This window comes from Neolamprologus multifasciatus, chromosome 10 (genome assembly GCF_963576455.1).
Source record: "Neolamprologus multifasciatus chromosome 10, fNeoMul1.2, whole genome shotgun sequence".
NCBI classification, from domain to species: Eukaryota; Metazoa; Chordata; class Actinopteri; order Cichliformes; family Cichlidae; genus Neolamprologus; species Neolamprologus multifasciatus.
In genome coordinates, this window is record NC_140448.1 from 27,478,379 (window position 1) to 27,491,077 (window position 12,699).

A 12,699-nucleotide genomic window follows, 5' to 3' on the forward strand; every position below is an offset into this window, starting at 1 on the left:
TTTGAATTCTCTCAGTCATCTCACTTTCATCAGCTTCGCGCTCAATTTAATGTTTTGTATTTCAAACTCTCTTTCTGGTATTTTTTCAGATGGGATTCAGTGACGAAAGGCTTCCTGCTCTCTCGGCTGTCAGAGCCAAGTTTCATGTTGCTGCGTGCTCACCTTCCTCCACCTTTTACCACTGAAGGATTAATGTCTGATCTCCTACTTCAAAGGACGGTGTCATCGTCGCAGTCTGAATTACTCCACTATAAACTCTTTCACAAAGCAGGAGCAGAAGAGACATATCACTGAGTTTTTCATGGACACTTTTTAGTATAATAATAATCACTGACTGCATAAATGATCTGAAACACTGGATATAATGAATGGAAAAAGGCTAAGCCGACCATCTGACGTCACAGACGTTCAGCAGAGAAGAAGTGAGACATTATGACTGTGACCAGTACTGAAGGAAGATTTTCCTCTTCAAAAAACGCAAAAAAGCCTGCAATAGAAAATAACCTCTACATTATAGATAGAGTCAATATACAAGTGCCCAATAAAATGCCTAAATGGAAGGTTAAAACACTCATTCCAACCATAAAATTCACCCTGAAGGGATTTAATGCTGTTTTTAGCCAAGCTTTGCATTAAACGTTAAGCAGGTGATGGTCTGCTTTGGATCAAATATCTAACAAAAACTCTGAAGCTCACAAATCTACACCCTGAATCATTTTTCAAATACAAGCACAAATATAATAAGGCGGTTTAATGCTGGGATTTCTGTACAAAGACTCATAGACTTACTTGCTCAGCAGTAAAAAAACAGATACTTTGAAGATGAGTTTCACTTGAAATGCAGACAAAACAGCCTCTTTCGAGGAAACTACAGGCAGCTGTGGCAGTCTGCTATTGGCCAAAGCAATCACACCGGTCACATTGTTCCCTAGTGACGAGTGGTTGTCTGGGTATTTTCTATTTTAATTTTAAAATATAAGATATTAAAAAATCAGTGGGCTTTAGAGTTGGCGATAGGTGTGTTTTCCTCCCTGCTTTTCAGTCTTAGCTAAGCTAAGCTAGCACACTTGACAGGTCTGGACTTTGCGCTCAGTATGTTACGCTTGTATTTGCTGCATTAACACAATTTCAGGAAGACCAAGACGATTCTCGTTATTCTGATTTTGGAGCATCAGAAAAGCTAAATATGAATTTGTTGTAAATTTCCTTTTATTGTGTTAGATACTATATGTGTAGGTTGTTAACAAGTGACACCAGATACAAACAAAACAGTGTGACGTTCCTTTTAGCTCAGTTGATCAAATAAGTGCTAATATTGAACTTTATGTGGGTTTAACTTTGACTTTGCAGCTGCGACGCTCTCGGGTTTATGAGATCAATTGGAGGATTTAGAAGTTTTAATTTCTCACTGACTGTGGGATAATTTCTATAGTTACGATTTGATTCATTAACATGAACGTCTCATCCTAAGTAAGAAAAAAGGTGAAAATCCCCGTTTCTTATGATGGCAGGTTGATTTAGCTTTTTGTCTCAAGAAAACTAAAGGGTAATTTCTTGAGATAATAAGATGGTTTATCTCAGAAGCGTTTTGTTTTCCTGTTATTATGTGAAGATTATAGGAATACCCAATAGCCCTTGCCTATCTTGACCACTTATGAAGTTAAAAATAGGCAGAATTACTAAAGTGACATGTGCTGCTTCAGCTGGGCTAATCGTAATAATGAGAGGCCAACAGGGACCTTTTAAATTATTTTTTTAACGGGCTGGCACAGAGTGACCAACAACATGGCTTGGTGAGTCCAACTGGAATCTAAAAATTCAATTAAAATTAATACAGTGAGGAGAAGTGGCATAGAAAGCAGTAGGTACACTTTTCAAGCATATTCACAGTCCTGTGCCCTGATACAGTATTACTAATATTATAGTAGAATTATATGCATGTGTGCAAGAGTTTAAAATATTTTTTGTATTACAGCTGTTTTCACAGAAAAACAACTGTAAAATAAATCCTACAAAAGAAGTTGGCAATTAGACAAGAAATAAAAGTTTCTGCATAATAGTATGACTCCTTATGTAGTATGACCTGCGAGTCTAATAAATGATTCTGTGTTGCTGGATCATAATTCATTATATTTATATACAGTGGTGTGAAAAAGTGTTTCCCTTCTTCCTGATTTCTGAGTGTTTTGCATATTTCTGACAGTTAAATGTTTCAGATCATCAAAGAAAGTTTTATATTAGACAAAGATAACCTGAGTAAATACAAAATGCTGTTTTTAAAAGATGGTTTCATTGATTAAGGGAGAAAAATTTTCCAAACCTACCTGGTCATGTGTGAAAAAGTGGCTAAGTTCAGTTTCACCAAACATTCAGGCCTTATTACTGACAGACCTGTTGAATCACTTAAATAAAACCTGTCTGACAAAGTGACACAGGCTAAAAGATCCCAAAAAGCAACAACATCATGCTACAATCTAAAGAAACTGCTAAGTAGCAAAGTCACTGACATCTATCAGTCTGGAGAGGGATTTTAGGACTCCGGTGAAACACAGTGGGAGCCATTATACTACAAAACAGTGGTGAACAACATTAAAGAACCGCAGGCTTCACATATCTAAGTTAATGTCAGAGGTCATGATTCAACAATAAGAAAGAAACTGGGCAAAAATGCCAAAGTCCTGACCCAAATCCAATTGAGATGCTGGGGAATGACCTTAAGTGGATTCATGCTGGAAAGCCCTCTCAATAAGTGGGTGAAAAACAAGAATTCTGCAAAGATTAGTGGACTAAAATTCCTCTACAGCTCTACAGTAAAAGACTCATTGCCAGTTCCTGCAAACGCTTGATTGCAGTTGTTGCTGCTAAGGGTGGCCCAACCAGTTATTAGGTTTAGTGTATTCACTTTTGGTTTGGTTTTCTCTCTTAATAATAAACAACTTTGTTTAGAAACTGAATTTTGTGTTTAGTTGTTATCTTTGTCTTATATTTCAATTTGTTTGATGATCTGAAATATTTAAGTGTGGCAAACATACAAAAGAAAAAACAAACAAACAGGAAACCGGGAAGTGTGTATGTTTAATTTTGCAACTGGTAATAATTTAATTATTTACAGCTGTGTAACAGTATAGGAATTGAATTGAACCACTCCTATCCATGCTCTCATGCAGTAACGCTGAACATTGTAAGATTTCCAGTGTGACTGAATTGTGCGATGACACCAGGAAGTAACAATAACTTCTTTGAAGTGGGGAAGGGCAGTGACACCCCGTACCAATCTGGATACGCCCATGTAGGAAAGAGTTGAACAGAAAGCTGCAAAGCTAGGCTCATTTTCTCGCATTAACTAAATATATAACTTGTTCATCTCACTAGAAAACAAGTTTAATTGCCTCAAGATAAATTACTAGATAAATTGATTTGTTCTCACAAAATGAAAAAATTGCATTAAAAAACCTTTTTAATTATGTGCATGTCCATTATCATCTTCTCTATTCCTTTAATTACTATACTCTTGCCAGTTACCATTGTCTCTGTATGATTTTTCATAACAATGCAGTGCTGTATAGCAGCTGACTTAAACAGTCACAGATTTTAAACAACCGGAAGCACTTAAATGTAGCAAAAAAACAAACAAAACAAAAAAATAATGTCCCCAGTCTGGAGTCCATTGGTTTTATCCTTCTAATCAAATAAACAGTAAATCAAAAAACAAACAAAAATCATTCAAAAATAAAATGCAGATGGACAAAAAACTCTTAAAATAATCATTCAGATGGTTGGTTGATGCTTGGTTGACTAGCCGAAGTGTACGTAGTAAACCAGTTTTGTCCAGCCTGTGTTTTTAACTATAAAAATATATTCACGCAGACATCTGCGCTTCACTTTTAAGGTTGGGCTGAAAATAGATTCACTGGCCACCGGCTCCAGTTTGTGGATAAATATGTTCAGGCAAAAACGATGACTGCTTTGGACTGCGTTCAGGGTAAAGGCGTATATTGTACAATGACTGCATGTCAGTAATTTTGTTCGTGTTTTTACTCGCACCTTTTTGTTTTACACCATGCTATCATATAATGCTTTAACACAAACTGCTCAAAAAGAGGAGAATTAATCCATTTTATAAATGTTATTTTAAATGTTATATTTTTTGTTACATTGTTATTAACTCTGTTAACATGTTTATGACACAGGAAGCTCATTGTTTGTGAAAATTAAGGAAAAGATGAATGGAAATTTTTGTTTAATTTTATTTGATCTTGATGGGGAAGTGAGATAACAGACTGTGCTTAAAAAAGAGAGCTAGACTTTGCCCTGAAAAGTGAAGCGAATGCTTAAGTGCCTTAAACTTGTTTTTGTCCTAATGGCCAGCAGGGGGCAGTACATCTGGTTACAAAAAGAAGTCCTGTTGTACAGAAGTCTATGTGAAAATGACCCTACTGCTGATTGATTGAGTAAACAGTTTTCATGTGCATCAATGGAACATGATGTTTAGTTTGTATCCCCTATTAGGATAATAAATCAGGGTTTAGGATGCACCAGTCTTGTGATTGACAGGTTGCTATGGTATCGGGATACCGTTTGACTGGTTTCTCAACCAGTCAAAGGTTGAGTATAACATGAGTTTGTAAGGACCCATTATGAAACCTCTGATTTTAAATTATGGGTCTAATCATCGGGTGTTTTTAGAGCTAGAAGGAAGGAATAGTAACCTGTCAGTTGATGCTAGGTGACTTAACGTGGGACTCTACAGGATTTGACTAATTTAAATGCATCAATATAGATGCTGTCTTTGATTGAGTCTTGTAAAGTACAGTTTCACCTCTTCATGCTGCTTAGAGCGAATAAGTGCAGAAAACAGTTCATTGAATGTCTACTTAAGACACACTCTAGAGGCCGCTTCCCATATTAAAATGCCCAACACAATAACTTCATGGCATTTAAATGCACGTTTTTATCCTGATAGAAAAGAAAACTAAAAACAAAACAGGCTTGGCCTCTGTAGATAGTTTTCACAGGTGCTCTGACTTATGAAACTTAAGTTTTTATGGTTTTGGTGCATGTTTATTAAATGTATATAGTATATAATATGGAGTTTCTCTGTACCAGAGAAGGTAATATAATATACCACATTCATATACAAGCTTGTGCTTCAGTTTTAGTGAATGAAATTTACTGTTACTATTTGTGGTCTAGTATATAGTCATCTACAGTGGCCTAGCAAAATAAAGAATTAAAAAAAAACACACACACACACACACACACACCAGACATTAAATAAAACCCAATGGAGATGGAAACAAAAAGACAAAATGCGCACAAAAAACAAAGGAAAACACGAACATGATGGAACAGCAGTGGAAACAACAAGCTAACAGAACAGAAAACATCTAATAGCAAACATGTATCTACAGTATTGAATGAAACTTGATTAAAACACACATTATATTGCATGTTTTTTCTTCCCCAAAACAATGTACTGCATCAGATCTATACTTTATAAAGGTTGTCCCAAGGAACAAAGCTCAAACAAAAAGATGTTTCAAACTCATTCAGACTAAATTAAAGGGAAAAATGTGAATGCTATGTGAATGTGCCGCCTTATGATATCAAGCCTGGTTTCAGTGCAGTTGTCCCCTTAGAAGAGATTCTGAGAGATCCAAAGGGAAGAGCGTCAAAGAACTGTTTGATGATTATAAAACTGAGCAGTGAATTATATATGCTCTTTGCAGCCATCAGATCTCAACTAGAGCTGGGCGATAGAACGATAACGATATGTATTGCGAAATAACTTTTTCTCGATAGAAAAGTTAAACTATTGCGATAAGCCTCATCTCGCTTGTCCTCTTAAAAAAAAAAAAAGAAGCAGAAGAACAGCCAATCCAAATTAACTAGCGCAGAGCCGAACCAATCACAGCCGCAGCGTCACGTCACGTGACTTGTTACGTACAGCACAAGTGCCAAGCCGCACTTGTGTATTTGTTTGGGAAGCAGCCAGCCGCCGAGCCGCCCGGGCAATGGAGGAAATGAGTTCGCCGACTAGAGAAAAATCAACCGAGCGTGACCGAAGGTTACCGAAGAAAAAACAGATGATGGTTCCAATGCCGGAGAGATTGTCGAATGGAAGAGCCAGAGAAGTTCCTAGTGTGAAGGTATTTCGGCTATTTCAAGTCTGACAAAAACAGAGTAGCGCACTGTAAATTGTGCCGAAAGCAAGTCTGAAAATACAATAAAGCGGTGCATGCTCAATCTCTGACTGGAAGCGCTAATTCGTCATTCGGCTTTTGTCAGACTAAAGTAACTGTTAAAACTGTTTGCAAAGCTAAGCTATACAACAAGGAGAGATTGAGAATTTACTTTTAGTTCTCAGTTTATTTGATATTAACAAAAGTTAGTCAATTTTGTCTGTTCTTCTGTAAAACAAACTAAGATTTATTTTTAGAATTAATATTTTGTTTCTAAGTGGATTTGTCAATTTAGTAGCCTGTTTCGTTTGTTCTATTTTGAACGCTTTAGCGACTGGCTTTTGTGTAGTTTGCAATATTTGGCTTTATTTATCTGAAAAAGTCTCATGTTCCTTAAGCACATCTACCCTGTTGAACTTATTATGGGAAATAAATATTTAAATCAAAACAAGCTGCTGATTATTTCACATTTTACTTGTGAGCAACGGCACATTTAAATCTTACAAATATAGTTATTTGGCTTATATCGTGATATATATCGTTATCGCCTGAAATGAAAAAAACATATCGTGATATGAAAAAATCTTATATCGCCCAGCTCTAATCTCAACCTAACTGAACACCTTAAAACACTTATTAAAACTTTATTAAAACACTTTATTTATCATTCTTCATACAGGTGCAGTCCCTGAAAAGTCCTTGGGATGTGTGAAAGATGTCAGAATTACCAATTAAATTAGTATTTTATTATTAAATAAAATTATTATTTAATTATTATTAAATAATTCAAAATAAATAAATAAAAACACAATACAACCTAGATTTCCAAAGCACGCATGGTAGTTAAAAAACAAACTGTTTGACACATTTTGTATAAATGGAAAATAGCTGAGATGTCCTACAAAGCATTCGTATATTCACGCAGCGGGATAATTTGCTACTTTTTCCAAATAGCAAGTAACAATAACTCCATTATGAAACGGTGTAAAAATCTCTGAGCAAACAATCAATATACTGCCTGTCACATCAGTCTGCACAGCCAGTTTGTTGGTAGGTCAATGAAGGTCGGTATAGCCATGCATCCATCCATGGATATATCTCCAAACAACAATGCCCTGCCTCATGTGGCCATGGTTTGCAGGCAGTTCCTGAAGGATAAAGGAACTGATATCACTGAAAAGCCCCCTACGCTCGCCTGACACGAATCCAACTGGGAGATCTCCCAGCACACCATCCGTCGTCTCATTAGGAGCATGGCCCGAAGCTGTCGATATGCATACAAGCAAAAAGGACTAGCCTACTGTATAGGCAATCGTGGCTCAAGAGTTGGGAGTTCGCCTTGTAATCGGAAGGTTGCCGGTTCGAGCCGGTTCTCGGTCGCTGTGTCCTTGGGCAAGACACTTCACCTGTTGCCTACTGGTGGTGGTCAGAGGGCCCGGTGGCGCCAGTGTCCAGCAGCCTCGCTTCTGTCAGTGCGCCCCAGGGTGGCTGTGGCTACAATGTAGCTTGCCATCACCAGTGTGTGAATGGGTGGATGACTGGATATGTAAAGCGCTTTGGGGTCCTTAGGGACTAGTAAAGCGCTATACAAATACAGGCCAGGCCATAATTTCTTCACTTTGATTTCAGGAGTGTCTTTGAATTCAGTCCTTTATAGGTTGATACTTTTTGATTTCCACCAAGCAGATCACTGGTGCATCTCAGGGCCAACACAGAGACAGACAACAGTTCACACTCTTACATGATCCAACACTTGCTTGTTTTCCTGAACAAGTTTGAAACTTAACTAGATTCTGTGACAATGAATCTTAAGCTGCTTCTGCTCAGCTGTGCTGAGAATCATTAAAGTGATGGTTGAGATTTCCAGTAAATCAATCAGTTAAAATAGGTTTAATATGGATTTCAAAATCTTATTTTGTTTTGCTATTTTCAGTGATATCAATTTTAATAGATGAAATGAAATAGGCATATAATTCATTTCTTTCTCTCGTTTTTGCCATATTTTTCAAGTAGCCTATATTTTTAATGGCCCCCATATGGTCACCCCTATGAAGAAAATCTGGAGGTGCCCCTGGATCGAGTCCCACAGTGTAGCTATCATTTTAAACTTGTCATGTCTTAAATGGAGTTTCTCCTCCTGTAATTATACCCCAGGAGATTCTGTGCTATGAACGTTTTGTTCCATCGCAATAAATTTGCTGGTACTTTTCGGATAAGCGTGCAAAAACATCAGACATTTAGACTACTAAAGCTGACTGTTGCTAATACAACTTTTTCCTATGAAGCAGCCCATGGCATTTTAAAATGAGCGCGCTCATGATAAGCAATAACTTTTCTCTTTTATTTGGGGACTCATACTATACAGCATATTAAAAATATTTAGTGATCTTTTATTATTCTCATGCTGTACATAGCACCTTTAGAGCTTTTGAAGCCCTTAGACAGAACGTTAGCTTTTCATTCACTCTTGTCTGAATGTCCACCCACCTTTTGTCTGTCCATGTCTTTGAGTTTGTGGTTCTCTATCCACCTTTTATACTTAGCCTTGCTTTTCTTGTAGCCAAATCTGGCTATGTCAACCATGAACACCCATGCCAGCCCATACATAACCACTCCACCAAGCTTCATTATCATTGAAGTCCTAGGAGAGGTGAGCTCGCAGTAGAACATCACCGTGCCGACTCCCACGCGAACAGTGGCAAACAGTAAAATAAAAAGCAGGTCCACCGCGTCGCCCAGCAGGCTGTCGTACAGGCCCACCTGGCGGAGGAACCAGCGGGTCTGCAGCAGGGGATTGGTGAGCTCGCTGCCAAAGATGACCCCGCAGGTTTCACAGCCTGACACCCCCGTCAGCAAAGCCAGCAGGATGCCTGTAATACTGGCAGCATGATGTGCAAGCATGACGGGGCCCTCCGTGTGGTAGCATACACACCAACCCATGTCGAAGAAGAAGTAGCCGAGGCACACAGCCAGGGCAAACCTCTGCAGCTCTGTGTTTTCTGTACCTGGGTGAAGGATAAGAAGAAGGTCATATGTATTTAACATTTTCTTTATTGGTCAGAGAAAAAAACTCAACTAGCTAAATACCAATAGGTTAACAAACACTTGGAGCTGCACACATCCAAGAGACAAAAAGTAGCATTAGCATTCAATTAAAGTCATGAATGTGTCCACCTAAAAGGAAAAAATGTTCAATATTCACTTTAATTTATTTAGTTTTAGCTTTGTTTTCATTTCCACCAACTCTCAAGAAACACATGTGATTGTTTAGCTGCTAAATGATCCACTATGTTCACAAGACAGTTGCTAACTTTGTCTACTTGCTTGCAAAACCAACACAATTAACCAAAAAGACCCCTCCAGAAATGCTGCATCCTTATTTCCTTAATTTATTGCTCGTTTCCTTGCATGCTCAGCTCCACCTAGGAAGGTGAAGTGGTTGGAACTTCTGTCTTAGCCTCCTTATGAGAGAGTAAATGCTGTGTGATAAATCTCCAAAAAGTTGATTCTGCTCTGTTTTGGAGATTTACTTTCCTGGATGATTGAGAATGCATCAAGATATTTGCATGCAATGCTGTGTGATGCATGAACATGAAAAAATTCTTAATGCAAATTTAGTGCTTGGAGAAATAACGTGCAGGTGTTTAAAGCATACCGTGCACCTCTGTATACTGCACATTTAAAGGCAAACTGTAAAAAGCTGGTTTATAATGAAGTCGCCTATAAAACTGAGAGTCCTTATATTTAAAGCTGTATCAAGAGATCTCAGGTTTGGAGGCTAAATACTCTAAATCATAGTTTGAATTGTGCTCATTTGGATAAGTCAGGGTTTTTTGGTTAGCAGTATTTTTGAGTGGATCCTGTTTAATTGACCTCTTTTTATGGGCCCGTGTATTTCTTACAATAACCTACTTACATTTGTTTGTGGTTTCGATATATTTCTTTGTCTTTTTCGGTACCATAAAACCCACTTTTTGGAAAAATACACCTGTACCTGCAGGTTTTTGACTGCTTGGTTCTTTGCTGTCTTCATCTTTTGGATGTTTAAGGGTCACCACAGAGGATCATCTCCCTCCATGTTACCCAATCCCTAGCTTCTGTTGCACCAACCTTCACTAATACATCCATGAATTTTCTCTGTGCTTTTCCTCTTAACCCCCTGCCTGGTACCTCCATTTTCAGCATCCTTTGCCCTTTATAGACCACATGTACCATCCTGGTACAGCTATTTTTATGTACTTTTAATTTAATTTATTATACCGAGATAAATTCAATCATAATCAGTTGTACATTTTTTTTAAATCACTTTCTTTAATTCACAAACTAATTAAAACTCTATGCTTATATTGATTCATTCATGGACTGATTACATTAATCTCTTCACTCAGTGATTAATTACCCGACTTATTGGTTCATTTAATGCAGACCGTGGATGTGTTTCACCTTCATTACCCACCAAACTGATTTGTACTTTACTTTTCATTAAATTTTAAAATATGCTGAACATCAGCGCCATGCTGCTGATCCTGTTAACTCTCAGTGAGGACAGTAGACTGTTATAACTATACTTTGTAACTGCATTGGTAACATGTCTATTGATCCACTGACCTGCGTGCGTGAAGGGCCAGGGTCCGTCTACGAAAACAACGTAGGCTGTGAGCAGCACTATGAGGACGCCGTGGGACAACGTGACCAGGCGACAGTTCCACTCGGGTCCCCGCTGGGTGAAGGTGCAGACGAACAAGAAGTAGAGACACATCCAGCCAATCAGGCTGCAGATGACCTCCAGCATCGGCATGGCTGTGTGTTTGGGAAGAACAGACACATCTGAGGTCTTTTACATGAGACTGCATCTAAGAAGAAGTCACTGAAAGTGTAATGCATCAATTTTATATTTGAACATATTTACATACAATATTAGGTTAACTTTGTAGATGGATGCTGAGTCCATGTAGCGTTAATGGGTTATTTACTCCAATGAAAACAAGCTTATTTGAAACAGTGTTGACATAATAAGCTCAAATTTGACTGTAAAGTGTGACACGCTTACTAAACAAATTATTTCAGTTTCTTCAAAACGTCACTTTTATAACACTTGTGGGCACCAAGCAGCAAAGGCATACCTGCTGACTTATGACAACACAGCTAAAGATGGGTGCCATGATATAAAATGTCAGTTTGTGCATTAATAAAAATACTTAAAATCTCCTCACATTACAGTGTGCTGTAAGCTCTGTGTTAACAACAGGTTTTAAAGAAGCTAGATTCGGAAACAAAACCTTAATTTAAAATGATTTTATGCAATAATGCACCTGTGGCTGCTGGGTATTGCTGACCAAAGTACGTGTCCATATTCTGAAATAGAACAGTCATGCCGTGGTTTGCCTTAACTCCTCCTCCTCTCAGTCGTCCTCACGTTCAGGATGCTTGTAGATATGGACTCCATCACTGAGGTAGCCTCAGCCTCCATCACTGTTTACGCTTCATCAAAATTCTGTCAGCTCAGCATTTTTTTTAAGGGACACACTCGGCCAAGATGACAGATATGCCATGTGCAGGCTACTATGGACAGTTAGTGGATCCTGTTTCCCTTCCCCCTGGAAGTCAGACTTGATCCTCTTAAAGGATTACAGCCTCCACTTCTCTGCACATACCTGCTTTTGGACAGGGCGGGTGATACCAGGCTGCAGAGCAGCACATGCATAATAGTAAATTAACACAAAACTGAAGTTAGGACCAGTCCTCTTTGAGCTCTGGACTGGTTTTGTGACTTTTTAAGCTGTTTTGTCCAATTAATCCTGCTGATTTCATTGGTCTTTAACTGTGAAATGTCTTTTGTTTGTCTTTTAATTTAACTCCCATATGTCAGACTTCCCCCCTATACTATGCCCCACTGTTTACCCACTTTAAATCCATCGCTCAACATTTTTAAGTCTTACCTGTTTGGGATGCTGCCTGTGGTCTAAAAGTAAAATGAAGCTTAAAAAAGGTGATTTTACATAAACTGGAATTAAAAAGAAGACATGCATAGGGTTAGTTCTAAACTGCCTGGGGAATGTGAGCGTGAATGGGAAGACGGGATACGTGACTGAACTGTATAGTGGATACTCGGATGGGTGGATGATAGAATTGTACAATTATGTGAACAGCAGTATTTCAGATACAGCTCCACCTGCATAAAGCAAAAGTACTGTCACAGCCTCTCCTTACTTTACAGCTCCTCCTATGACACCTGGACTATTTTTAGTCAAAATGAACTGCACATAGTAATGTTTTACTTTGAAATTAAGTGAGCCTATCCAATTTCTTCTTCTTCGTCGTCCGCCTAAAATCTCGTCTCGCAGCTTTGAGAAAGCTCCCACATATGTTACATCATTTCTTGCAGCCCATTTGGGAATACTGTGATGTGACTTTTGGTAGCGATTTGTCAGAGTTCTTGTGAAATTCCCAAAATACTTCAGAATTTTTCCCCATTCATTCGAATAAGAAAGTGTCTAAAAAGATCACCAAGCCAGGC

General features: G+C 38.2%; 2 protein-coding genes and 1 long non-coding RNA gene across 5 annotated transcripts in view; 1 reads left to right on the forward strand and 2 right to left on the reverse strand.

Annotated features, from left to right (window-relative positions):
* The window catches only part of arhgef12b (Rho guanine nucleotide exchange factor (GEF) 12b), a 57,838-nt gene extending 54,144 nt beyond the window's left edge, over positions 1-3,694 (forward strand). The window contains exon 36 of the mRNA XM_085174302.1: positions 90-3,694. Coding sequence (XP_085030428.1) covers positions 90-103 — 14 coding nt within the window. The 3' untranslated portion in view covers positions 104-3,694. The remainder of the gene's footprint in view (positions 1-89) is intronic.
* LOC146510421 (uncharacterized) lies at positions 1,640-6,934 on the reverse strand. The gene is made up of 2 exons (XR_014876407.1): positions 2,841-6,934; positions 1,640-2,320 (listed from the first exon to the last, which is right to left on the reverse strand). It is a non-coding gene; the product is annotated as an uncharacterized LOC146510421 (long non-coding RNA).
* A 75-nt stretch (positions 6,935-7,009) lies between these two features.
* Positions 7,010-11,809, reverse strand: tlcd5b (TLC domain containing 5b). Of its 3 annotated transcripts, none has more exons than XM_085173778.1 (4): positions 11,495-11,809; positions 10,791-10,982; positions 8,670-9,187; positions 7,010-7,330 (listed from the first exon to the last, which is right to left on the reverse strand). In XM_085173778.1, exons 1-4 carry the CDS (start codon positions 11,553-11,555, stop codon positions 7,238-7,240), a joined length of 864 nt encoding a protein of 287 aa, XP_085029904.1. In that variant the 5' UTR covers positions 11,556-11,809; the 3' UTR covers positions 7,010-7,237. The 3 variants fall into 3 exon arrangements, with proteins under 3 accessions (XP_085029904.1, XP_085029906.1, XP_085029905.1); XM_085173780.1 differs by having other exon boundaries at positions 11,462-11,528; XM_085173779.1 differs by lacking the exon at positions 7,010-7,330 and having other exon boundaries at positions 8,503-9,187; positions 11,495-11,805.
* Positions 11,810-12,699: the final 890 nt, after the last annotated feature.

Coding starts and splice junctions, on each gene's coding strand:
- tlcd5b (XM_085173778.1), bottom strand. CDS start 11,555: ATGACTGTTCTATTTCAGAATATGGACACGTACTTTGGTCAGCAATAC. Junction 9,188..10,790: donor CTGGCCCTTCACGCACGCAG/GTCAGTGGATCA, acceptor TCCTTCACCCAG/GTACAGAAAACACAGAGCTG. Junction 7,331..8,669: donor AAGACATGGACAGACAAAAG/GTGGGTGGACAT, acceptor TTTATCCTTCAG/GAACTGCCTGCAAACCATGG.